Below are 27,076 nucleotides of genomic sequence, written 5' to 3'. Positions count from 1 at the left end.
AGTATAAGTTTTTCGGATCAACTTCTACGCCGTTTTTCGACAAAATATGCCAAAAAAATGAATTTTCTTATGAAAAGTCTGCATTTCGATTTTTTTATTTTTAACCCAGCTTCCCTCAACCGACACAAAATAAGTATTAACCTGTCTTCAAATACTCCATCAAAACTGATAAAACTGTCTAAATACATCAAGTCAAGACAACTCCGTATGATAGTTCGCTTAGTTTTAACTCAACTAAGTTTTGAAATGCTCCTGGGGCTGAATCGAGACCCATTGTGAGTTTTTTCCACTTATAGAGACTCATCGGCGTTATGAAGACTGTAAAATTATGTGAGTCTTCATCTAGTGCCATTTGAAAGCAACCAGAAATTAAATCAATGTAAATGAAGAACATGTTGCCTTCCAATGAGTCAATGACCTCATTTATTGTCGGTAAGGGGCAGCTTGTCTTTTCAATCTGACTGTTAAGTCTTCTATAACCAACTAATAATTTGTAAGTTCGGTCTTTTTTCTTAAGGAGTATGGATGGGGCTGCCCAATTTGAGTGAGTTGGCTTAGCTTTGTTGCCTTTTTCTGAATCCTCCAAAATCGTTTTATTGGCTGTCCGTTTTTCAAAGGTTCCTTATGTCCACCTGTCCACCGAAATGGTTTTTAATCAGCGTTTGATTTAGTTTTTTTTGTATCCGAAAATCCTAATTCCGTTGAACTGCGTGAAAAGACTTGGTTATTATTTACCAAAAATTATCTGTACTTTATTCGTTGCTTCTGATGACAGTTTTGCACCATCATAAGTGGCATGTTTGCCTAAATAAAAAAGCTTCTGCTGCAGGGTCCACTAGCTTGAATCTGCTTTTTCAAATAGGTGTCATGAGCGACTTTGCTGTCATGATATATGTTAATAGCTTCATTTTGTACGGTCAGTATTTTCAAGAAACTTTTTCCGTGGCTTACATTCATCAGTGAATCAGCTACAAGAGGTCCGGCTCTTTTTCGAATTCCTGTATGCCTTCGACTTAACCTTCTTGACAATTGAGGACGGTACCATTCTTGTCTTTGATGACAATTTCTACTATGTTTTCATGTCTGCTGGGTACTCGCTCGACTTTCGCTGCTATTGTAAATTTTTGGGCACCGGTTGTTGTTTGTGCTGATATAGGTAATGTTGTCCGAAGTTTCCTACTGTGCAGTAAGTGTTTGCCAATGTTTAGAATATATTCTTGATCTATCATTAAATCTAAACCCAGAAGGCAAGGGAAAGAGTAATCTACCGTAATTAAAAATGCCTGGTCGAACTTTTTGGATTTTGGTTTTATTCAGAATTTGATGAAGCCACTGCCAAATATTTTCAACGCCAATTTGTTACGCGCTAAAGCTTTTCTGTTAATGTTTGTTAATGGAGCACAGCCTAATTATGTTGGTTTGTTCCCTTATTTTTTTTTTCAAGGACAGTTTCGCTTAGCGTGGGTAGAGCTATTCTTTAACAGTTCTTTTCACCCAGTCGTTCTAATATATAAAAATTTTGTTTTGAGCTGGTTCTAGTATCAATGCTCCGCAATTCTATACAAAAAACTGCGATTCAGGATCAGCACCAAAACCTTGGTTAGTAATAATTGTGTTGGAATTCATCAGCTGTCAGGAGGTCAAAATTTATAAATTTTTAGCTGTTTTGAAACTATTGCGGTTTTTTGGTCACTAGCTCTTTTTATTATGGTATAAGTTGGTGTCAAATGGACTTTTAGAAATGTTTTAAAAGCAAATCCAAAAGCAAGGCTCAAATTGTTTCCATTCGCTTAAAAATTGGAACAATTAGCTTGCCTCAATACACCTTTGAACACCTTTTGAGCCAGATTAAATAGCCGCTTATGCTACGCATTAGAAGTAGGAAATTCCACTTGAACTATACCACAAAGCTCAAGGTATCAATGTATCAACCAATGAATTAAGTTTAACTTTCTTACAAGCATTGCAAGAAAAAAATCTCAAATTGTTATTAGAAATGTTATCTCGTTTCTGAGACTTGAAGTCGTGATATGTTTGTTAAAAAACAAAAGAATTTTAACACTTAAAGAAGAAAAAAAGATTGCGTCCCATAGCAGTTTAAACATGCTGATAATGGTTCCAAACGACACTTTCTAGATGACAAACTTATACTTTTATATTCAGCACGGCGTGTGCAGGAAGCATTTTAAAGTTTTTTTTCTCCAAAAACCAATTTACAAACCTTAAAGGGCAGTCAAGCATTGGCCATGAACCATTTTGTGCAAGTAATTTTATGGGTAGTTGAAGATATTTTCTGTATTTAGGAATGGATAGCCATGTTTACTACCCGCATCGAGCGCCCATGGATTGTAATCGATTATAGTGAATTTCCGAGACCAAAATAATCCATTATAATCCATTACAGATGTAAAATTCAGACCACGAAATCGATTATATTGCCATTATAATCCATTATTTTTGAAAAAAAAATCCATTGTAATCCTATATAATCGATCATAATTCGTTATTTTTGCCACTGAAATCGATGATTTTTGCCAAGATAATCCTTTATTATAAATTATTTTTTAAATAAGTATCGATTATAATCCATAGGGGGGATAGGTGTAAATTGGGGGAGGGTAAACTGGGTGGGTGATAAACTGGAGGGGGTGGTAAACTGGGAGGGGGGTTGGTAAACTGGGGGTGTTGTGGTAAAAAATAAAAAAACAGTAAAATTAAGTGTTCAACTGCGATGAATTAAAAAAGTAGAGACATAAAATTGTATACATTTTATTCTGAAATGTAAAATTTTATGAAAGGTAATACGTAGCAGATGCACTTAACAAAAATTGAGATAACTTCGAACAAAATTGTATACTTCGTGAATCACCCCTCGAAGAAATCCATTATACTCGATTATAATCGATTATAATGGGTTTTATTGGTATAAAAATGTTAGGATTATAAACTATTTTTAATCGATTATAATCAATTATAATGGATTATACTGACATAAAAATATTAGGATTATAATCCATTTTTAATGGATTGTAATTGATTATTTTGTCCTTTTATAGATACTGGCCATATTATGACAATATAATTGATTATGATCCATGGGCGCTCGGTGCGGGTTCTGAGATTTGCTTTACCTCTGTTCTTATACTCAGATGCACTCTTTCTTTTTGACGGTTTCGCTCAGTTTCGGGTGGGAATTTTTCACACAAGTTTCACCCAAAATGGACCAGATTGGAGAATCGGAATTGAGGAAAATTGGCTAGCGCTAGACTACCCGAGTCAAGGTCAGTGACTTAAGAAAAGTCCGATGGGACTCAAATTTGGCAGTTCCAGAACGGCGCGATTTTATATTTGCAATTCCAGACCGGCGCAACCAAAACTTGGCAATTGAAGACCGGCGCGACTCGAAACACCGTCCGAAACGGCAAAACCCACGGTAATGGCGCGACAGGCGCGACTGAAACTTTTAAATTCCAGACCGGCGCGACTGAGAATAAACCGCCGCGACATGCGCGACTGAGCAAAGTACTAAAAGTCTTTTCTTAAGTCGCGCCGTCTGTCTTATCTTAAGTCGCGCCGCTTAAATTTTTTCTTAAGTCGCGGCGTCCGTATTTTCTTAAGTCGCGCCGCTTCAGTCTTTTCTTAAGTCGCGCCTTTTAGGTCTTTTAAGTCGCGCGGCCTAAGTCTTTTCTACCATTTTTTGATACTACAATAAAGCTAAAGTCATTCAAAAAAAATACTTTTTGTTCACTAAGTGCACAGCTTGTTGAGATGGTGCCACATACCCTTTTTTATGGATTTTTTTTGGCATTTGCTAAATCTTTATCTTCAGCCGTTGCATTTAGGCTCGATCATTTGTTTATCTAAGTTTTCTTATCTAAATTGATTCCACACGAATTCAGAGCAGCACATGGCAACTCTTATGGGTTCGTAAGCCGTGCGTTTTTTGTTACTGATGTATTTAGAGTTAATTCATCTGATTAAAAATTAAATAACACCGAGAAAAAAATTCTTCTTTTTCTTCTCATAGATACCGTAAAAGGCACTCAGAACATTGGTCATAAAACATTGGCCATGAACCATTGGCCAAGCACGTAAATTGACGGGAAGTTGAAGATGTTTTTCTGTATTTAGGAATGCATAGTCGTATGTTACTACTGAGATTTGCTTTGCCCTGTTCGTTTTACTCAGGTTCGCTCTTCCTTATCTAATTAGTCTCAACTGGGGAAGCTTCGGACGGTTTCGCTAAGTTTTGGGTGTGGAATTTTAAATTAAGTTTGCTCAAAATGGACCCGGATTGGACAACCGGAATTGAGGAAAATTGGCTATCATTAGACTAATATCGAGTCTGAGTTATCAATCTATCTGAAAAACAGTCTGCTCGATCAGTTTCGGCCTTGTGATTTTTCGCCTAGTTCAAAAAAATTGATATAGCCGATCATCTAACTGATAGTTAAATTAAAAAAATGAAAAAGCTATTAACAAACAGCTGAGAACAGAAGTGCCCACTACATATTTTTCTAGTTTTTAGCCAGGGCCTTTATGCTAACAAAAAGAGGGTAGACGAACATTCAGCCAGAAACAAAACAATTTTCATAAAAAAACTGTTTCCGCAAAATTTTTTTGTGCAATTTTACACCATGTACACACGAAACGCCCTGAATCATAACAAAACAATAATCAGTTTATTCCATTCATTGAAAAAAAAATAGGGTGACTGCGCCAATGAAACTTTTAAAATGCTAGGACCTTGGAAAAACTCGACCCCAATTTTCCTAAAGGTATGAGGAAAAAGAAAAATATTCAAATCTAAATTCGCGAATGAACTCTTTTTTATCGTAAATTAAAAAGCAGTTATCTCAAAAGGAACTTAAAGACCCAAAAAGTTTATCTGAATAGTTTTATTTTTTTTTCTCTGAAAGCTAGAAAATTTTCAATAAACATAAAAACAAATAAATTTAAAAATGTAAATAGATTGATTGAAAGATTTAAAAACAATTAAATTAACTTCTTAGATAAACAGATAGGCAAGTAGATAGCCAAAAAAGTGGAGCTAACACATTAAAAGAAAAACATATTTAGCTAGGTGGTGACATAGGGTACAATTTTTGTCTGTGAACTTTCTATAAAGTTTTACTAATGTTGCCCTTGATGATTTGGCCACTTGTCACTCTAAACATTGTTCTTCCAGGCGTCTGGATACGCCCAAAATAACGAGTGCAACTCTGCCCTACTTACATGATATACAATTGGAGATACAACTTACAATCAACTTTCACATTTTATCTGCTTTTCTACTTTAACCTGGCGCAGCCAGCAGATAAGCAAGGGTGTAACCCTTTATATATTGTTTCCTTCTGGAATTCTAGAACACCCGACCATCCAAGCTATTGGGAGGAATGGATACATAAATTTCATTGGGGGATAATAGCGAAACACGATATCGATCCGAACGACTTCTATTGTATTGCCACCACGCTGACAACGGCCGAAGTAACTGCTCTGCCAGCGGACGTAAACGGATAAAACCCGACAGAATTGAAGAAGAAAGTTATATCGACTCTCATTCTATGCATCCGCAATAAGGCAGAGAGAAATTTCAAAGCTAGACAACACGGTGTGGATATAAAAGCAGAGAAAGAATCCAGGGTATTGGACCACATGGAACGTGTATTCAAGAAAAAAAAACGTTACTCACGAAAGGGGACTCATCTGTGGACGCTAACAACGCAAAAGTGAGGATTTGAAAATTTCAAGCGGAACTAAGCGCCCTTGCGGGACGATTTGACTTTACAAACGAGGCGGAGAACGTGAGAGACATAATCATTATGAACATGAGTGAATCGGATTGCCAGAGGGAATTAGCACGATCAACGAAAATGCTTTCTCTTTCTTACTAACTAGGTGATCGGGCCAGCAAATCATATATCGGAAAACCAGCGTAAACAGCGCCACATAATATGATTAAGCACAAGCAGGTTGGAAACATCAAACGGGGAACAGGCTAGTATCGAAATTAAGGCCGAGGCAGACACGAAACCGGATCGGGGAACGAACTCTGGTAAATGCTGTAATCACGATCGGCCTTATTTATCGCGATTGGCCCCAATATAGAACACATCAAGATGTAGCCAGCAAAAATGCAACGTGCAATGCATGTAGAAAGATCGGCAGTTTTGAGAGAACATTCCGCGGGAGACCTAGATGTACTAAAAAGTGGAGATGGAGAAAACGGTTTGGAATGATGCAAGATGAACAGAAAAACCACCAAAGTAGCCAGAGCTTGACAAGCAGTATCCAGGACCATCCGATCTGATGGGTGAATCAGGAAGCCAAAGGGTAATACGGTTTGTCCGCGGGATCGAGTGATTAAATAGTAATGGCAATAAAATGTAAACAAAATGTGACAGAACTCAAAATTCCAAACGCTAGAGCCTGGCAAACGTTTGCGCCAGAAGCATGTGGCTTGTGGGTCGGCAGCGGCTCTCATGCGACATTGTTTACCTCACCGGAACCAAATTGAGCCTTGAGTAAGGCTAATTTTCAATTGACTCCAGGGAAAGGCGAAATTTTAGATTATAAGAACAACAGAATCCATATATTCGGCAAAGCAGAAGCCACGATCGAATTAAATGGATGGACAACGCACCAGAAGATTTCAATCTTCGGTGGCGTACGTGATTGACTAATGATCCCTGGATTTGAAGTTGGTCCAGAGGGATCAAGTGATGACAGTAACAGAGGGAGATACAAGCGCGGAGGATGAGAACGAGTTGGAGGAGTGGGAGTTATATTTCTATAAGTTGTTTCCAGTAATTTTTTCCAGAATAGTGCGCATATGTAAAACCAAGGAACGGGCAGATTTTTTTTGACAATTTGAAACCAGTGCAACAGAAGGGCCGTATAAGACAGGATAAAGTAGATAGAAAATTTTCGCGTCTAATGCAAGAGGGGCACATAGTTAAGCTCGAAGAGTGTTCAGACGAACAATTCGTGTCCCCGAAAAAATCACAGTAAAAAGACGGCATTATAAAATTGGCACTAGAATCAAGGGAAATAAACAAACAAGTACACAAGAACAGGTACCAAATAACTAACATAGATCAGTTAATGGACGGAATAAGTCATATAATCGCAGAAAGAAAGGAGGCGGAAGTTTACTTTACAACGCTCAAATTTACTTACGCTTAGGGGCAAGTAGCGTCAGTAACCAAAAACGAACAAACAATGCAACTTTTTACTAAGGGGGGCGTTTAAAAACGGTTTTTACGGACTAATTACTATGTCTCCGGAGTTTTAAGGAATGATGGACACTCTCACACGAAAATTTCAGCAGGCAGATGCATTAATCGACAATTATCTAATCGTCTCCAAGGGAGCCGAAATTGAACATTTTGATTTGATAGAGAAAACCCTGAAGAAACCGACATAGCAAAGACTTCGCTGAAACTCTGAAGATGCAAATTTGCGAAATCAAGATGCCAATAAATGGGCAATCAAATAAGCAATACCGGGATTACTCCACTGATTAGAAAACCAAAGCAATAGAGGAATTAAAAGCGCGGCAAACTAGAAAACAATTCAATTCTACAATGGGGGCGTTACACAGATGCATGAATTCCCGCCTAATCTAGCGGAAATAGGCACACCCTAAGGCCGTTACTGAGCCAAAACAAAGATTTTACTTGGTCACAAGTGTGCGAAACAGCGTTTGAATCTTTTAATAAACGTTTGGATGCCAACATGAAAGAGATTAAATTTTTTGACATTGACCGGGAAGCACGTATTGTATGCAACACTCTGACGGACTGGGTGCAATGCTGGAACAGCATGGCCAGGAGGGATGGCAACCAATCTCTTTCACATTCTGGTACCTTAATTAAGTCGAACGAAAATGTTCAACGAACGAGCTTAAGTTACTAGCCGTCGTATGGGCAACAGAATACTACCAAAACTACCTTTACGGACAAAATTTTACGATAATTTCAGAGCATAAATAATTATAATCTTTTTAAATTCATCGGTGAAAAGAACTAAAACGTTTTTAGCAGGTTAGCTCGTTGGTACGAAAGGGTATTACTTTATAGCCTCTATTATAAAAAACTCTACGTAAGTTTAAAAAAACTATCTCAGATTTGTATTGATAAACTTAAACGTGACTTGTTCGCACCCTAATGTACTTTGAGTGCAAATCATGACATACTCTAGCAAAGAAATGCATATCATGCAACATTCTTGCAAAATTCACATTCCCTAAACCACCAAGAAATTTAATTGATCATTGAGATTTTAAGGTTTTCAAATTACATAAGGCGTAGAAGTCGCGCTCTTGAGTTCCAATTTTCGTTTGTTGTAAGATGACGGCCAGTTGATACCTCGCCGTTTGTATCATCAAACTGAAACAAAAAATGAGACTCTCACTCCCTGAAGATGCTTTTTTTTTCGATTCAGTTAACTCATAAAGATGCTACTCATAACAATAACTGTGAAGCTGAGTAAATTTCTTCGTGAGAATGAATTTCCTCGATGATTCGTTAGAATAACATTTTTTTGCGAACATTGAAAAAATTTCTAGATTTTAAATTTTTAATTTTTCAAGTCATCCAACTAAAATACATTTTGTCTGAGTATGCTGTTTGTTACAAACCCTAAACCATTTTTTATTTTCAAGTAAAACTTCAACTATTGTTTCAGAAACAAATAAACTGCAGACGCCGTTTTAGCTGCAGTGAATAAATTAGTTCACGTTCAAATCTAAAAGTAAGAAGTTCCTGGTAAACTCAAAAGTCGAACAATCAGCATGATTAGACAAAAAGTATTTCAGTGGGACGTTTTGATCGGATGAAATTTTAAAACCTGAACCATATTACGAGCTTCCCAAAATTTGGGTATGTTCTTCTCGAAAATCTGGAATCAAGAAAATTGTTCAACCTTACAGTTACTGCTAACAATTGGGGTATCAACGGGCCCTGATTATGTACGAAACAAAAACTTGCAACTCCAGCTCATCACCAAAATTATATTTAGGTAAATAGAAAAGTTTAAATTGTGTTTGAATGCATCAGTTCTCTAGAAGTCAAAAGTTTATACATACTTTAGCTGTTTTGAAACACAGGTTTCAAGAATTATGCAGCTTTTGTTGGTGGAGCAAAAAAGAAGACAAAAGATTCGTAGTTTGTTTACTTCGAAAATTTAATAAAATAATAGACACTTATCTCGGAAATAAACACACTCGAGGAGATGGGCTTCTTTTCAATGCAAACACGCCATCCTTAGTAGGAATCTGGTAGCATGTGTAAATTTTGAAAAAAAATATTAAAAAACTTCATATTCCAAAAAGTACAATGTCAGTACTAGCACAATTTAGTCCAATCTAACTTGCAACTCCACTACATTTTCCGGGCACTTGCTTCAAAAGAAGTGAAATATTACAACCCAAGAGGTTCACCTCACATTTTTTCATGTAATAAAAAAAATCTGGATACTTGTATCAAAACATTACTTTTTCGAAAACTAAAAATTACTGGATATTTTTCCAATATTATCCCACAACCTTGAATCGTGATCATTTAACATGTAATTATGCTGAATTATTACAATTTGGACACGGTTTTGAAGTGGAGCTCGGCACAGTCAAAATAGGTTGACTGTTCCGATGAATTCTTTAATTAAAGTACTAAGACCTTGGTAAAAACTCAACTCTATTCTTAGTTTATTTCGCGAATGAACTCTTTTTATCGTAATTTAGAAGGCATTTATCTCAAAAGAAATTTAAAGACCCAAAATGTGATCTGAGCAATTTTGGTCTTCTTCTAAAAACTAGAATTTTTTCAATAAACAGAAAAATAAATAGATAAAAATTAGATTGATCGAAAGATTTTAAAATATTTAAATCCGTAACTAGTTAGATAAACAGATAGGCAAGTAGATAAACAAAAAGTGAAGCTAAAAGGTTAAAGCAAAAAAGCTAGGTAGATAAAAAGTCAGAAAGACAGATCGATGAATAGATTGATTAATGGTCACATAAAAAATAAGTTGATACGGGGGCGAATCTAGCGTTTTCTTGAGAAGAGCGGATTTTCAAAAAAAAAAATCCAGAAAATATTGGATCTTTTCAGGTCGACTAACTCGAAATTCCCGCTCTCTCGATACAGCATAAAACCCTATTTGAAAAAATTTTCGGCAAGTTTTTGAAGAAAAAAACGGGATAAACAAGGCCGTTTTTGAGCATTTTTGGAAAATATCGTCCAAAAAATTACATATCGGCTATAGCAATTTTAGTATTCGCTAATTTTAAGATGTTTTTAATTTTCTAGATGCTCTCAGTTCGGCTTCAGTTCCGAATTTCAAGATGACCAAACCAAACAATTTTTTCTCCGATGCAGCTTTGCTAAAAACAACTTGAGAATTGAGTTTATAAGTTATCGTCAAAAGCTGAGCTTGACCGGCATTCAAGACAAATCTTTTAGAAAAATAGTTCGAAATCTAAACACCCCGAAAATGTTTTTGACTGCGCGCGTAACTCAACTGACAGCTGAAGACTCTGATTTATAGTTAAAGAAACGCAAAAAGTCATGCGCGGTGTTTTGATGGTATATTGACCATACGTGGTTACATCTTACATCGGTACTAAGTGTGTACCGTCAGCTAACTGACCATAAATTACCATGCACAAAAACTACCAAACGTGCGTTTTATTTTAACACGCTCAAAAAATCTATATTCCACAAATCTTTCAGTTTTTACAAAAAATTGCATTGAGCGTATACAAACTGTGCCTTGTCTTCTCAATTGCTGGTCTGAATCAGGCTGAATTTTTTAACAAGGAAGGAACACAAATTGCTCGAACAAAAGAATACCAGAAATTCAAAACTTAGGGCCAATGGAACTCGGTGTGTGAGGTTTTTTAAATTGACGAATTCCATTATTGCATAAGTGATCATTGTTTTTATGAAATCATGGTTTATCCGACGTTTCACAAACATTCGGCCGATTCCCTGTTCGAAGGTGTGATCAAATTGGACTCCCTAGCTTCCCAATCAATCAATGTATGTTACCTTCTGGACGTGTCTGGAAGTATGTATCTGGGACATGACCTCGTCAGAAAACACCTGGTTGATCACCTAATCAACAGGTAAGCAGGCTCCATAGTAATGAAAAAAGCATTGTGTTTTTGTTTTTTCATTTCATCATATTCGCCAATATCTTTAACCTTGCTGCAGCATCCACGTTTTGAATAGTTAGATCCGAATTCATGATCAGAAATTATATGCAAGTAATGATCAATCTTTCAGAGATTCATGATTAAGTTTTCATCCATTTCATTAAAAAGCCAATCGGGTGTTTTTACATTACTTTTTTACTCAATAAAATATTCTAAAAATGAATATACATCCATTAAAAAAATCCCCCCAATTAACTCAAATGTTATAAAAATCTCTTTGATAAAAGTAAAAGAACTTAATTTATCTATAGAGCTGACATAGAAAACGTGAGAAGAATCCACTTCGTAGAGCAGAACCATCATCTCAACCACAACAACAACAACTCGGCCAAAAAACCGAAAGCCTTTCGTGCCTCTAAGTTCAACGTGATCGCCTTCTCGGATGTCCTGTTTCCGTGGAGTGACGAAGGGGTCCATCTCACTCGGGAGAGCGTGATGGTGTGCGCCCAGTGGGTGAAACAGAACCTCAAGGTCAAGTCGGGTCCATCCTATTTCCTGCCCAGTCTCATGTTTGCACTGAAGGACAGCCAAATAGACGAGGTACAAAGTTTTGTTTTTCCACTTCGGTTTAGTGCGTGTGCACTAAATCAGTTTTTTTATCATTCGAGCTCATATCGAATTTTATTTTTTCCAGAAAAGTTGTCAGAAAGCTCTTGCAACGTTTTTGAGAGCCTCAGACGCTTAGAAGAAAATGGTAAACGACAAAAAAGTTCGGATCCCTGTATTGTAAATTCACTAGCAGTTCTAGTTGACTTGTTGAAAACTAATGTTTTCTATGCTGTCTTGGAAAGGATTCTTGTATCCTGTAGGTCGTGCTTATAACAGACTCCTTACCCGCAGACCGAAATTTACCCGACACTCTCGCCCGAATCACAGTCGCAGCCAAAGGACGACCAGTGCACACAATACTCGTGCAAACGCCTCCAGATCCGAACGATGAGACTAGAAAGTTGACCAATCAGGACGCAGAATGCGAGTCGTTTTTAAGGAAGCTAACGCAGGCTACCGGGTCCGTGCTTCGAAAGGTCAAAATCGACGCGAGCGGAAAATTTTTTGATGACGTCACTTTGGTGCGAGAGTCAAGGTATGATCAGAAGAGAACCGAAAGTGGCAGAAACTTTGTCGAAAACGGAGTCGGAGATAATTTAGATGGGACTACTTTTCTGATGACAGAGAGGTACAAAAATTGTTGATCACAGCAATCAGCTCCGATTTCTTTCACTTTTTATAAAAACTCACTATAAGTTGTAGCCGATTGCTGCAATTAGCATCTATTATTTTGATCATACTGATTGTTGCAAACAAAAGCAAAAACTAAAAAATAATAATGTAATGAAAAAAGCAGGCGTACTGCTAAACAATGTATAGACACACATAGTTATTATGGGGTTCGGCAGAATTAGAAAAGCTCGAAATGGCTGACTTAAGAAATTAACGCGAAAAACTTCTTGGCTGCTGAAAATGAAAGAGACTGCTCTCACGATCTCACTGCTTTTTAAATTTTAAGAATTAAATTTTGCGCAATAAGTTTTTTGATTATAAAGAAATCAATTAGAGAAAATTAACGCTATAGAAAAAACGGGACTTGTTTTTTAGTACTGGTTGTCATGTCTGTCCATCAATGTCCAATTGTGCTCACATTCCCACCTGGAGGACTATGAAAAAGAGACATTTACAGATGCCAGATGTTCCCTCGGAGGGAGCTGCCAGTCTACTGATAGGACGAGAGGTATTAGCCAGAAGAAATGCGGACGGGTTCCACTATTTGGGGACTGTTGCCGAAAGGGTTAGTGATTCCTTTTTTGGAAAAATCAATAAAAAGTCCTTCTGCAAAAATATTTCCAAAGCTGTCAACGCTAAATTACATAGCCATGAATTACCCTAACACTGTATCTTTATTATCACCATGGTTTTTCGTGGCGGTCCTGTATATGACCAGAAAATACGCTGTTGTAGCTAACTGTACTTTAAAAGTACATGTAAACTAGGTTGTTTTGCCTACTGCAATTGTTTTACAGTTTTGCAAGCGAAAAAATCCGACAATAAAATCAAATTCTTGGTGAAACTTTGTTTGAGTTCGACTTTATTTCGACTGACTCGACTTTATGTTTCGACTGCGAGTTCGACTATAGTGCCTTCTCGACAATGGATTATCGGTCGAACTCTGACATATGTTCGACCCGCCTCGGTCGAAGCATAAATCGCAAACTTCGACCCGGGCAGGTCTTTTTACAAGAAGACATCAGTTATAATTACCAATTAGCTGGCATGAAAATTCTTGAGCCATACGTGGTCAAGAGGATATGGCACAGCTATATTTATCACTCAGAGATATAATTTTGAGTTGCGTCATCGTATGACATATTTGGTAATCACTTTGTAGACATGGTTAGTTTGTTAATCAGCGCGGGCTGACTTCGCAGGGATAACAGTTCCTGATTCAGCATTATGCAATGAATCACAGCTGCAAATGTACTGATCACGGATAAAGTGACGCCGATCAGATAAAGTGGAACAGCGTTGATTAGTTTATGAAATTTGCAGCACTGACTCATCGACAATACACGGTGACGAAGGCTGCTCCAAAAATCAGCGCTGATTCAGGGACAGTTCATTGCCAATAGTGGAATTCATGATTTTTCAGTGCATTTTTCTCAGAAAAACAAAAACTGCTATAATAAGTCAAGTGAAAAATCTTTCTTGTTGTTCACAGTCGCTGAACATCTCCAGATTTTACGTGGAGTTCCCGGATCCAAAAAGTGAGCAGCCTCAAATAGAGGAGATATCTCTGAAGGATATTGTCAACTTCGAGGACGGCATCCGGAACCCAGTCAGAGAGGGGGACAGAGTACTCGCATCAGTCGGGGGCTCCAGAAAGGGGAAATTTGTGGCAGGAACTGTTATAGAGGGGGAAGACATGCGAAATAGTTTTGACTGCCAAAACGGTAGGCCTTTTAGAGAAGTTACCCTTCAAATTTTACAGAAAAACAATATTTTTTTATGCCGACCAAATTGATTATTAGAGCTTTTCCAAACACTATAAAGACGCTTTTCCCCCAAATTTTCTGCGCTGTAGGCAAATTTTTCTACAGAGAGGCAAAAATTGTTAAAGCAAAAATTTCAGACAGCGAGCTAGCAGTTGCATTTTGTACTGGCGAATCCAAAGATGTGTCCAGTAACTTTGTGGTCAAAATACCCCAATCTATGTTCGATCTGCTATCCCTGGAGAACGGGGCTTCTCCTAACGAGAGAAGGAGTCTTCAGCTGGCCAGAGATCAGATGGAGGTCGAGAGGAAAGCGAAAGAGCCTATTTGTGAAGGGTACACTATCAAACCGGACTCATGTCACGGTAAGTTATTGCCAAAAAACTCAAAGGATTTCAATTTCAAAATAAATTGATTGAATAGAAGATATAACATAGAGCCAAAAAACTTCAGCAGATTGAGTAAAAAAGCCAAAATCAGTTAATTGCTTCGGATCAGAAGATTTTTCAATTTTGCTATTAAAAGATCATTTGAACAACCCCCCCCCTTTGGTTTTATAAAAAATAAAGTTTCATTGAACATATCTAAAAAATAAAAATTAAGTGCGTTGAGTGCACAAAAAACTGTATACACCCAATTTATCAATTTTAAGTGATTCTTTATGGCAGCACTTCGAAAACAAATCTAGATATATTGTTCAAGAACACCAGGCAGAAAATTTATTAACGGAATTATCATCAGAAATGAAAGTTGGAAGAAGTAAAATTAACGAGATGAAAATAAAAAATGTTTATGAACTGCTTACATACGAAACTTTAACAAGACTGCTGGTATCAAGGCCAAGCCTTGAATGTTTAGACTGCCTTTTAAAGTCTATGGAGAAGTAATAACATGAAAAAATTAAATGTAATGAAACAAAATGATTTTTGTAATATGAGATTTTTTGTAAAAATCATCCCCCCACAAGCAATATAAAATACAAAGTGATATGTTTTGCTCCTAGTAACAAATCAATTATGGCAAACAAGCTTCCTTCAATCAATTTTGAACGATTTCTAAGAACAATTAAGCATCTGCATGCCCGTAAATACCCCCATAACTTTACGGAAAATGATCACAGGTGAATTATATTTTTAAATTTAAGCGCAGGAAAACAAAATTTTTTTAATGATATAAAAAATCCATAAAAAATGGCTAGTTAAGTCAAATTTTGTTTGAAGAAAAAAAACTACCCCGAGCACAAATATTCAGATATTTTCATTACAGAAGTCGGAACAATAATCGTGAACAAAACTGCTCGTATCAGTGCAAAGACCTAAATGTTAAGATTGCGCTTAAAGGTTTATGGCGTAAGTGCTCGCTTTAATAAAAACTGATAATTTTTTTGAATTTTTTTTGTTTTGAAAACCATCCATCCACACACAATGTAAAGTATAGAGTATTTCTGCCTCCTTTCGGTTCTGAGGTAGATCGGTTTCGAGTAGCTGGTTGATTGACAACAGTTCATCTTATACGTAAATTAACCGTAATTATCGGAAATTACAAGTCAACAAAGAATGTTTAACTGACATAAACTTCGGTATATAAAAGCAAAATTTAATGTCATAAAATACGCAAAATGAAAACATTATTAAATCATTTTTAAAACAGCGCGTGACAACTTTTGAACCTTATTTCGGTCTTTCTGTTTTTCGTCGTTTCTCACACACTGTTCTTCGTTCGCCACAAAATTCATTAGTTACGACCACGCTGTTCTTCGCTCACCACAAAATTCATTAATTACGGCCTTGATTTTTTCTCGCTAAAATTCTAGCGAAAACAAAATAATATTATTCGCATAGGGCAAAGTATTGAGCAAGTCAAATAGCATGCTTCCGTGTAATTTGGAGTGGTTTCTAAGACAGATTAAATCTCCACTTACACATAAATAGCGCGAATTATATCGAGCGTTTTTTATCCCAAATTGATAATTTCAAAACCCCATAAACTAGGGGCCCAGCTGAAAGCTGGAGAGACCTGTTTGATTATTTTAATATTGATTATTTTAAAATTGTTTTAAAATTTCAGGTTTCTCAAGTCGATAGCGCCCTTCCTACGCAAAAAAAGTGAAAGAGAAGCTTATGCATTCATTGGTAACGCTTTGGTAAAAAGTTTTCATGAGGGAACTTTTCAAGTCCATAGGTGTTTCCCTAGACAATAGGGGCCCAGCTGGAAGCTGGAGAGACCTGTTCGGTTTTTTCAGAAAAAACGTTATACAAATTTTTGATGAAATCGAATTAGCTAGCGCTTTTTGTTTTATTGAAAAAACGAGTTTGAAAAAATGTGGGTGGGGGGTGTAAGGCTAGCGAAATCGCAGATTGATTTCGGATGAGTTTTGTAAACTAATGTAGCAAGGTAATTGTGTGCATCACTCTGCCAGAATTGTTATACAATTCTGCCCAGGGAGCGGGACGAGGACCCGGATGCACTTTGCTCCCCACCCTTCTCACAAATGCAACACTCAAAGTCTGGAAGTTTCTGATCAGTCATATAATTAGCGGAAATTTCCCAGTTGTGAGAAGGGCACATAGCGGGTATGCTTGCTGGCAAAGACAACATGGTGGAATTCAAGAAAGCACCTGCGACGAAAATCCCAGAAGAAAAAGGTGTTTCTGTGTCGTTGTTGATCAAACAAACTCACGATAGAATCAATTCTGATTGTTATGATAAAATTCCAGTGGAAGTTACTGGCCGTAAGGCATTAAACACTATCCAAACATACTGGAAAAATGTGCAAAAAGCACATGACCATCAATGATACTTAAGTGAGCCTTAAGTGAAATTTGGGATTCATCGAACAGAACAAATACTTCATAGAACAGATACTTTCATGATATTATCAATGTAGAGAAAAATTGAAATCACTCAGGATTTGGTGAGGAATGTACCTGATCTAGAGAAAAACAACAAACTGAATATGTCTTTACAAATCTATTCATTACCATCAAGGATTAACATAACGTAAATAATTTTAAAATCATGGAAACATTGAAATCTTCCTTCGAAGATTGAAATCACTCAGGATTCGGTGAGGAATGTACCTGATGTAGAGAAAAACAACAAACTGAATATGTCTTTACAAATCTATTCATTACCATCAAGGATTAACATAACGTAAATAATTTTAAAATCATGGAGACATTGAAATCTTCCTTCGAAGATTGAAATCACTCAGGATTCGGTGAGGAATGTACCTGATGTAGAGAAAAACAACAAACTGAATATGCCTTTACAAATCTATTCATGACCATCAATGACTAACATAACGTAAGTAATTTAAAAATCATGGAAACATTGAAATCTTCCTTCGAAGATTGAAATCACTCAGGATTCGGTGAGGAATGTACCTGATGTAGAGAAAAACAACAAACTGAATATGTATTTACAAATCTATTCATGACCATCAATGATTAACATAACGTAAATAATTTAAAAATCATGGAAACATTGAAATCTTCCTTCGAAGATTGAAATCACTCAGGATTTGGTGAGAAATGTACCTGATGTAGAGAAAAACAACAAACTGAATATGTCTTTACAAATCTATTCATGACCATCAATGATTAACATAACGTAAATAATTTAAAAATCATGGAAACATTGAAATCTTCCTTCGAAGATTGAAATCACTCAGGATTCGGCGAGGAACGTACCTGATGTAGAGAAAAACAACAAACTGAACATGTCTTCACAAATCTATTAATGACCATCATTGATTAACATAACGTAAATAATTTAAAATTCATGGAAACATTGAAATCTTCCTTCGAAGATTGAGATCACTCAGGATTCGGTGAGGAATGTACCTGATGTAGAGAAAAACAACAAACTGAACATGTCTTTACAAATCTATTAATGACCATCATTGATTAACATAACGTAAATAATTTAAAAATCATGGAAACATTGAAATCTTCCTTCGAGACAAATTAAGGACCAGCCGCTTGGGCAGGGGAGTTTCCTACAACCTGGTCTATCGATTAAACCCTTAATCCCAAATCTGGATGGGTAGTTTTTGAAGAAATCGAAAAAGTTTGAAAAAATGGCCTAAAAACCGAAAAACTGACTATTCCTAAGTGTATAGCTCTTCCCCTAGACAAATTAGGGACGAGCCGTTTGTGTAGGGGTAGGGGGGGGGTTCCTACAACCTGGTCTATCGATTAAACCCTTAATCCCAAATCTGGACGGGTAGTTTTTGAGGAAATCGGAAAGATTTGAAAAAAGGCCAAAAAAGTCAAAAAAGTGACTTTTCCTAAGTCTATAGCTCTTCCCCTAAGCAAATTAGCGACCAGCCGCTTGTGCATGGGAGTTTCCTACAACCTGGTCTATCGATTAAACCCTTAATCCCAAATCTGGACGGGTAATTTTTGAGGAAATCGAAAATTTCCGAAAAAATGGGCAAAAATGTGAAAAAAGTACCGAGTTGTGAAGCTTTTCTAAGACCGTAGGAGGTGGGGTAGGGTAGGGTAAAAATTGCCCTAAATTTCATGCAGGCAGGTAGGTGAAACGCTACTGAATCCATTGGTACCACTCTTATGAGAATCTGACGGACGGGTAGTTTTTTGGGAAAGCGAATTTTTCGAAAAAGCGTCTCAAAAAAAAAAAAAAAAAAAAAAAAAAACCAGATCTCATCTGGAAAAAAAAAAACGTTTTCATAATACCTGTTTAATAAATCAAACAGGAATTTATGGTCACGAAATATGATCACATGTGAATTATTCTTTTTAAATTTGAGATCAGGAAAACAATACCTTTCGAATGGTGTAAGTTTCGTCAAAAATTGGTATTTAAAAAGTCAAAATTTGTCTGGAGAACAAACCACCCCGAGTAAAAATATTCCATCCTTTCTTCGAAATTCAGAACAACAAAAAATTCCAGTAAAAAACTCATAAGTAGTTATATTAGCAATTCAATAACATCAAGGATAATAATAAGCATAACCGCTGAGTGATGCACGGGTTAGAATATTATCATTTAGCACAAGATCTGTAATTTAAACAAAATGAAACTAAAAGGGCAACTCAAAAAAGTGGTCGAAACAGACTATAAAGTATAGCTAAAAATGATAAAATGTCTCACAAAGAAACTACATTGTCTCGTACAAAAAATCATACAATTTTAGTTGTGTGGCAGTGTAGATATGACCCGTTTTTCTGTTAAAGTTTGAGGGCGTTAATTTTTTTTTCAAACATTTCGTAATTGCTTTATTTTTCGGGATGGTTTGAATCTATATGGCGTGTAAGTATTGCTGTTTCATCTCAAAAAAAATAAAATCCGTGTACTTTTGGAGTCCATTAAATTCGGCGCCAAAAATTGGCATTGCAACATAAAAATTTGATTAATGGACTTCAATCTTTAACGAAGTCATCATATAAACTTTTTTAAAGTATCCGATGTTAAGGTCCTTACCAAATCAGACTTACAAAAATTTAGCTTCCACGTTTTTGTTTCAGGAGTTTCGTGTTGCCATGGTTACATTCCAGTGTGCACTGGTGCAAAGTACTACACCAAGTACCCTGTCTCAGTACCCTCTACTTGTATGAGTCACCAGATAGCATCTGATAGCCAGGACATTGTTCTCACTAGTGTGAAAGACAGCTTCGTTCACGCCAAGGATGTAAGAAAAAAGTTTTTCCATTTTAGTGTCCTGAGCACGTTAAAAACAAATTCTAGTACCCCCACGGCCCTAAGTTTATTGTATTTTTAAGTATTAAATAAGTATTATGAAGGGGCGATCATTTGCTGGGAGTGGTTTATAGCAGGAGGGAGCAAAAATTGTACCCATTTTTTGTTATTGACACAAAATGTTACCAAATTGTTTTTGTACCTTTCGTAGTTTTTGGTTTGAAGAACCGATCAGCTTATACATATTGGTCGCTTCCCTCATATCTATGAGATCTCTGACTTGTCTCTTAATCAATTTGCAATTACCCGACAGAGCTCTTGAACGAAAGGCTTATGCAGTCCAAATTTTTTTTGTGAAGTCCAAAATCCTGTTTAAATTTCGATATTAACTTCCATGGATACTACCTGCGAATTTATTCAATTTTTACTTCAAAAACTTTGTAATTTTCCAAAATTTTAAACCAGCTTTCGAGCTCAATTAGAGTCATGATTTTTAATCCCATCTTCAGCATTTCGTAATAATTTCAGCTGAACTTGAATCCTCCTATGATGGAACCAAATAACGAAAGATATCCTCAGCCCTTCAACAGAGAGTCAAAGGACGGCTGGTCTCTCTACCAGCCACGTGACCCCAAAGATGACCCCTGCTGCTGTCATGCTGAAGGGGAGGGGAACCACTGTTGCATGCACTGCGACAGCCATACAGTCCATGATTTGATTGACAGTGACGATGAATATGATGACCTATTGGGCGATATCAGCAAGTGGGGAGATAAAAAGGATGCTGCTACTAGTAAGACATGTCGAATAGATTTCGACATTTTTTTCTTCCTATCCCCACGCACGCCTTTTTTCAAAACTATAAGATTTGTTCATAATCTTCGATTGCTATAAAAATTGGCAATCTGAATAATAAGGCTATTCAGAAGGCATTTTTTCAACCCTGTAAGGCCACTCAAATATTGAATGGGGGGTTGAAAGCCTTGATTTTTTTTTTCAGTTAGAATAGTGGTAAGGCGTTCCTTTTGGAATAGTCAGATTGTGTATTCGATCCCATGCCATTGCAATGATAGTGTGTGAGGACGAGCTCTCACTTGACCTCTAGCTTCAGGTCTACCACAGTCTGGCCAATTTGGGCTGCAATAGTGGTACCACGTGAAAGCTCTAGGGGTAAAAAAACGTCCTTGAGTCGCAAAAAAAAGCTTCACTTAGCAAAATAACCCAGTCTGGAATGTGGGGAGATAATAAAAATGGACTATCCTTGACAGGACTGTTAAGGCCTACTGATAGCTTCTCTGCGATTCGCAGGAACCCCATTTTTTAAGTTTCAAGATAGCCACTCTATTTTGGGAAGTTAGGACATGAGACTTGAGTAGCTAAAAAATGATCAGCCTATTTTTTTCTGACTCTTGTGATCAGCAAAGGTACTAAAATCGGATATCAATCTTTCCCCTTTTAACAACTTTGCTCAGAAGACTCCTCGGCCTACTTTGTTAGAAAATTGCGGTCCAGTGAATCATTTTGTCCGTTAAGCGTAAAGTTAAAGTGGATGCTTGTGCAAAAAAAATCCTAGGTTTGGTTCCGACCAGTAGCCGATTTGATTTTGTCGTCTTATGTTAAAAAAATGAACTTTTGAGATATATGCACTTTTGGCATAATTGAAATTAATTTAAAATCATTCACTCAATTTGTAAAATTACCACTTCTGATTTCGTATAATTTCCCTTTTTTCTTTAGTTTTTTTTTGGCTTAAGAAGTCATTCGGTTTCACCTTAGTCGCCCTTGATTGTGCCAGTTGATGGGCAAAACTGATGTTTACTTGCCTTTTTCTGTTTCGAAATGGGGCGTAAAAAAATTAAAATTCATCTTTTCCGAGTGTATTGTTATAAGCATAAATTTTGCTATGAAGCGGAGCAAAATACATAAAGTGAAATCAGGGTCGGATCTAGGGTTTTCTTGAGGGGAGGGGGCGAATTTTCAAAAAAATTTCGAAAATTTTGACGACCTTTTTTTAAGGTCGACCAAATTGATTTCTTAAAAAGTACCAAAGGGGGGAACCTTTGGGTCGGCAGGGGGTCGAATCCCTGAGGAGGGGCATCGCCCCCCGCCCCTTCCCTAAATCCGCATCTGAGTGAAATAATAGCAAGCACTGTTTTGAATGGTAACCATTAGGCTAATGGCCTTTTTACAGTGCCAAAAGAGACTAATCAATTCGTTTGGTATCAGATGGTCATCGTTGCAATAAAAATAAATGAATCACTTCATTTTACTTCGAAGAATTTCAAATATGAAAAAATAAAGAAATCCAGCATCTATCTGATATATCACAAGAATTGTTTATTTTTGTTTTTTAGAGGTGCGAAAAAACATTGGAGCATTCTTCACTATCACAGATACGGAGAGATCTGAGTTTATGTTTAAAATCATTTAACGTGATTTGAAAACTGATTCTGAGGAAGTTTTATATTAGTAGGTGCTCCAATTGTTATGTTTGAAATATTTGTATCAAAAAACTATCCTAGTGTAGATAACTTGTGTTTTCAAAAGTTAGTCATTTTATAACTGACTATGTCTCCAAACGTGATGCGAATCATTTTTTGGTGTATCATTTCTAATAAACCATTTTCTAATAAACAATATTTTTGTAAATAATAAACGCTGCTTTTTTTCAATTGCAGGCACCGACATCAACCTAATCTGCCCCCCTTTCGTGGCCGTGGAAAAGAGGCCCCCCTGGAGGTACTGGAAGAGGAAGAAGTACGAGGCCTCCCCCCGCTCCCAGCCCTCCTACTACGCAGAGACTGTTGAGTACCCCGCCACACGAGAAATATCCATTCAAGGCTAGACTTCTACTTTTTGACAAATGTCGTGCCAATTTCTACAATTCAAAAAAAAAACGTTTTCTTGTTTCAAATTTTACATAATTTTTAGTTTGGTTTCTTTGTAATTTTTTTTCTGTTATAAAACTTTGCTAGCAAAGTAATTTGAACGAGCAAACGTGCCACGTTTATAGGAAGTTTGCAATCACCAAAATCATTGGTAGTTATGCCCCCCAAAAGAAGATAGTTTGCCCAAATTGGATTGAAATTGTTAAAAGCTGCTACCAAATTATTTGGAGCCAATTAGCTTAAAATGTTTCCAAAATGAAACCCAAAGCCATAACATAGGACCCTAACACTTATCCAAGTTTATGTTTCATATACAAAACCAATCAAGTAAGACAAATATCTTTTTATAGATACATCTGGAATAACTGGCAGGAAAAGTGTAAATTACATTCCAAACGATGAACATCTCAACGAGCAAAATGACTCGAACGCCGATCAACAGCAGCAAGCTTACGACCAAAACGGCTTTTACAGTTCTTCTTTCTACGCGCCCTATCCTTACTATTATCGGGAAGAGGAGTACAGTTGCAGGGAGGATAGAAGTTACTATCCCCCTCTTCCTCGTCCTCAGCCAAAACTGGATTATGGAAAATACTTGACAGCAGATGAGAGACTGAGCGTGCTGGCTCGGTCGCTGAATCTAGATGCACAAGAGAAAGTGATGAAAAGGAATAACAGAGTCGGTACGTATTCCAAAAAACTGTTCGGTGCTTATTTCCACCCAAATTAATCTATTGCGTTACAACCTATACTATCTTACCCTATGTTCCACTTTACCCTACGCAATTTTAAACTTTAACTAAAGCAGTTGAAACCTACCCCATCTCTTTGAAGAATCCGAAGCAGAAGGGCTCGCGACTGTTTCTTCCTATAGTTTCTCCATTGATGTAACTTCTTTGGAAAGAGGAAGCAACATCACTTAGTTTTTCACTAACCATATCGTCCAGCTCAAAACGGTCCGCCATTTTTCCTAAGTCTTCAATGACCTCGTCAAATGGAAGATCAACCAACTCAACGAGGACGAAGCTTAACGCCAAATTTAGTTCGCGATTGCTTTCAGACAAGCGCTCAAGTTCAATTTTAGTAAATTTACGGTTGAAAGCTTGAGCTAGATGAAAGTAGCAACCTTTCAGCGGGACTCCGAAAACGTGGGTCGAAAAAGCGTTGAGCGCTGCTCCTTCGAAGTCGAGGAGAGTCCGTTGTGGCTCCGCTTTGTTAGATAGCTGTCGGAACGTTCAGGAATTTTTGGTAGGTGTGCTCACGTTTACTTGAGAGCAAAGCATAGACGCAGGGCGGGTAAGAATCAGCTACTTGTATATGAAAGGTCGAAAAAAACTTTAAATGTTCCGTCGCAAAGCCTGAGATCTGTGTTCAGTGGGAAATTATTTACGCGATCGCCAAAATTAAGGACGCGCTCAGTATCTTCAATCCCATTGAATCCCATTGAATCTTCAATCCCAGTAATTTACCATTGATACTATTTTGATAAAATCAACCCAATGTGAGAAAACTGGATCAATAGCTAAATAAATAATTACGCTGGGTATAATGAAAATTATCCTTTTTTGAAACTAGAATTCCATCACCTTTTTGTGATCTTCACACTTTTGCTGATCAAAAGCGAAGGAATTGAACTAATAAAAGAAAATACAAGTCAAACCACAAAAAATCAAATTTGAGTGGGAACGATTTTTAGGCTTTTCTCAAAAAAAACTAACACAAAATCATCACGACCTATATAAGAATTTTCACTGTGTTCATTGGATGTTAAAACTTCCAAAATGTAAACAGACAAACTTTATTTATGAACCCGGAATTCATAAATTGCAATTTCAGATTTCAAACTAGAAGAGCCAAAGCAGAACAACTACGAGAGTCAGCAGAGAGAACAGATGCGAAAAATGACTCAAATTACACAGCCATCTGAGCAGGTAGGTAAAACATCGAACTTCCATTTGTGTTATACCCTTGCAGCTTGAAGGGAGAAGACATTTTCAACACAATCTGATAATTTAAATTGACTCAGATTTCTATGTAAATAGTATTTCAGGACATGATATAAATATTACTTTTGTCGGATGACAAATATGAAAAAAATTACTCCATTTTTGTTGATGTTACCATAACTAAAATAAATTAAAGAAGACAACCGAGCCATACGTTATTTTTTCAGGAATCTAGAGCCAACCACACGCGGGACCACTGGTCCTACGAGACGAACAAATACTTCGATGAGGTCAAAAGAAATTTGGGCAAACAGAAACAACTGCGAGGAGTACAGGGAAATCATGTGAGGACTCATATAGAAAATCAGACGATACACGACTTGGAGAACCTTGATAAATTCTCATAGATAAAATAAAAGAAAACATATTCGAATTTAGGCTCAATTTTTAAAATTAAAGCAAGGTCAAGTTAGCGCTGATTCAAAATATCCGGTAGAAACAAATACTTGAAACGCGCTTTTCCCAAATTGTGTTGACTTTATATTAAAAATAGGATTTATTTTGTGTTATTCGGACCCAAAAATTTTTGGTTTTTTCAGTCTATCAAAAACTATTACGCCAAACCTATTGATACAGTTTAATTAAAGTGAGCTTCTGTTAAACAAGCGATTATGGATTTTTTGCAAAAAACGTATGAATTAGAAATTGGGATAAAATAATTGATAATTGTATCGATAATTAGATGAATTTATAATCGACTATGAATCAATTAAAATGTATTTCAACCGATTGTAATTTGATCTCAAAAAAGAGATTTTAATCGGTTGTTAATTGATTAAAATAGATTTTTTCTCAATTTTAGGAAGACTAGTACTGAAATCATAATATAAACGATTATTAACGCTTGCAACTGGATGCGGGCTTTTTTCTAGTACATCTCAGCCTTCGAATTTGGATAAAAAAGATGGCCTTAAACCTCTTTGGATTTTTAGAACTATTTATAATTGACAATTTTTTGATGAAAAAAAAATTAAGCATGAACGTTTTGAAAAAAAAAATACCAAGACTGATTTAAGAGTCTTCACTACGTTCAGTACTCTTAAAAAGCAAAAAGTGATCCTTTTATGGGTTAAAATTTAGAGCTCGAACATTTAGAGCAAAACAAATTGCACCATTCGAAGCCAAAACTGCTCTAAGCTTAAATTATAAGTAAGTTTTTTCAAAAGATATTCATTACAAAGTATTGCATCTAAATTTCTATCAACAAAAGCATTGTTTTAGACTGTACGGTCCCACTTTAACTCGGATTATTGATGAATCGAGAAAAAAAAATTGCAGTACTGATTCAGTGCTGGCCCAATAATGTTTTTTTTTTCATTCGTATCATGCTAAATCAGATACACATATATGATCATTTGTTTACAAATTGCACAAAATTAGATTCTGCTCATAATCGAATCCTCTATCTATCGTCTAGTCGCCCCTGTCACGTCTAGACTTTTCAGTCATACTCCTTCAGTCATAGTTGATTCCATCTCAGCAATTCAATGAGGCGTAAACTTATATCACAGGGCTTGATTGATACTGAAAAACAACGTTTTTCTCTGATATTATGCACAGGCATTGATGATAAATTTTTATTGATCACTGATTAGCCCTTCAGACACCAAAATCTTCCTTGAATGCATGAAAATAGATGACCCATAGCTGTCTATGTTCGAACTATGTAACAGATATGCATTTCTGAACTTTGCTGGACAATACTGAGCCAGCACCGATTTGCTCTGGGACTTCAACCCGGGTACTTTACTGGGCTGGTTATGAAAAAGTCAGGACCTCACTTTAAAGCCAACACAGAGGCAAAGTTGCTTTTCGTAAACACAAGCATGATGAAACGTTTCGGAGTTTCAAAAACGAGAAACATAATCAAAAATTGAAAACATAGCCAACAACCAGCCTTGGAGCTGTTTGAATTTCAAGAACAGTTTATGACAGACTTTTCATAAAAAATATCCAATTTAAGAAAACTGAATCAATAGGTAAAATTTTTATTCCACTGGGAAAACTAAAAAATAAAAATCTTCCAAATTAAAAGTCAGTTTTGTTTTTCGTGACCTTCACACTTTTGCTGTTCGATAGTGAGCTTGCTTTCCGTTTAACAATTCAAAAAATGAAATAAACTTAACTTCAAAAGAAATTAAAAGTCAAACCACGAAATATCAAACTTGTCTAAGTTCATGACTCTTAAAAATAAAAGTATGGTGGAAAAATTTAAGCTTGGAAAAATAGATTTTTTTATTAGCGTGAAATCACAAAAAGACTATCGAGTATACGACAAAAAAAAACAGCTCTAAAAGGTGAAATAAGAAATGA

General features: G+C 36.4%; 2 protein-coding genes across 2 annotated transcripts in view; one reads left to right on the top strand and one right to left on the bottom strand.

The window, feature by feature from the left end:
* Positions 1 to 27,076, bottom strand: part of LOC134838856 (crystallin J1A-like) — a 126,697-nt gene that overhangs the window by 61,101 nt on the left and 38,520 nt on the right. The gene's annotated exons all lie outside the window — the stretch shown is intronic.
* Positions 10,595 to 25,252, top strand: LOC134839654 (uncharacterized). The gene is made up of 12 exons (XM_063855276.1): positions 10,595 to 11,131; positions 11,473 to 11,761; positions 12,031 to 12,398; positions 12,818 to 13,007; positions 13,935 to 14,166; positions 14,346 to 14,570; positions 19,698 to 19,861; positions 20,398 to 20,662; positions 22,548 to 22,709; positions 23,108 to 23,440; positions 24,594 to 24,688; positions 24,931 to 25,252. Exons 1-12 carry the CDS (start codon positions 10,956 to 10,958, stop codon positions 25,108 to 25,110), a joined length of 2,679 nt encoding a protein of 892 aa, XP_063711346.1. The 5' UTR covers positions 10,595 to 10,955; the 3' UTR covers positions 25,111 to 25,252.

This window comes from Symsagittifera roscoffensis, chromosome 2, assembly GCF_963678635.1.
Source record: "Symsagittifera roscoffensis chromosome 2, txSymRosc1.1, whole genome shotgun sequence".
NCBI lineage: Eukaryota > Metazoa > Xenacoelomorpha > Acoela > Convolutidae > Symsagittifera > Symsagittifera roscoffensis.
The sequence above is the reverse complement of the archived record's forward strand: the minus strand, read 5'-3'. Positions and strand labels throughout refer to the sequence as shown.

What these genes read in the sequence shown, in the direction of transcription:
- LOC134839654 (XM_063855276.1), top strand. Translation starts at nt 10,956, where the DNA reads ATGGTTTATCCGACGTTTCACAAACATTCGGCCGATTCCCTGTTCGAA. An exon ending in GTTGATCACCTAATCAACAG is followed by an intron (nt 11,132 to 11,472) that starts GTAAGCAGGCTC and finishes ATTTATCTATAG; the next exon opens with AGCTGACATAGAAAACGTGA. An exon ending in AGGACAGCCAAATAGACGAG is followed by an intron (nt 11,762 to 12,030) that starts GTACAAAGTTTT and finishes TGTATCCTGTAG; the next exon opens with GTCGTGCTTATAACAGACTC.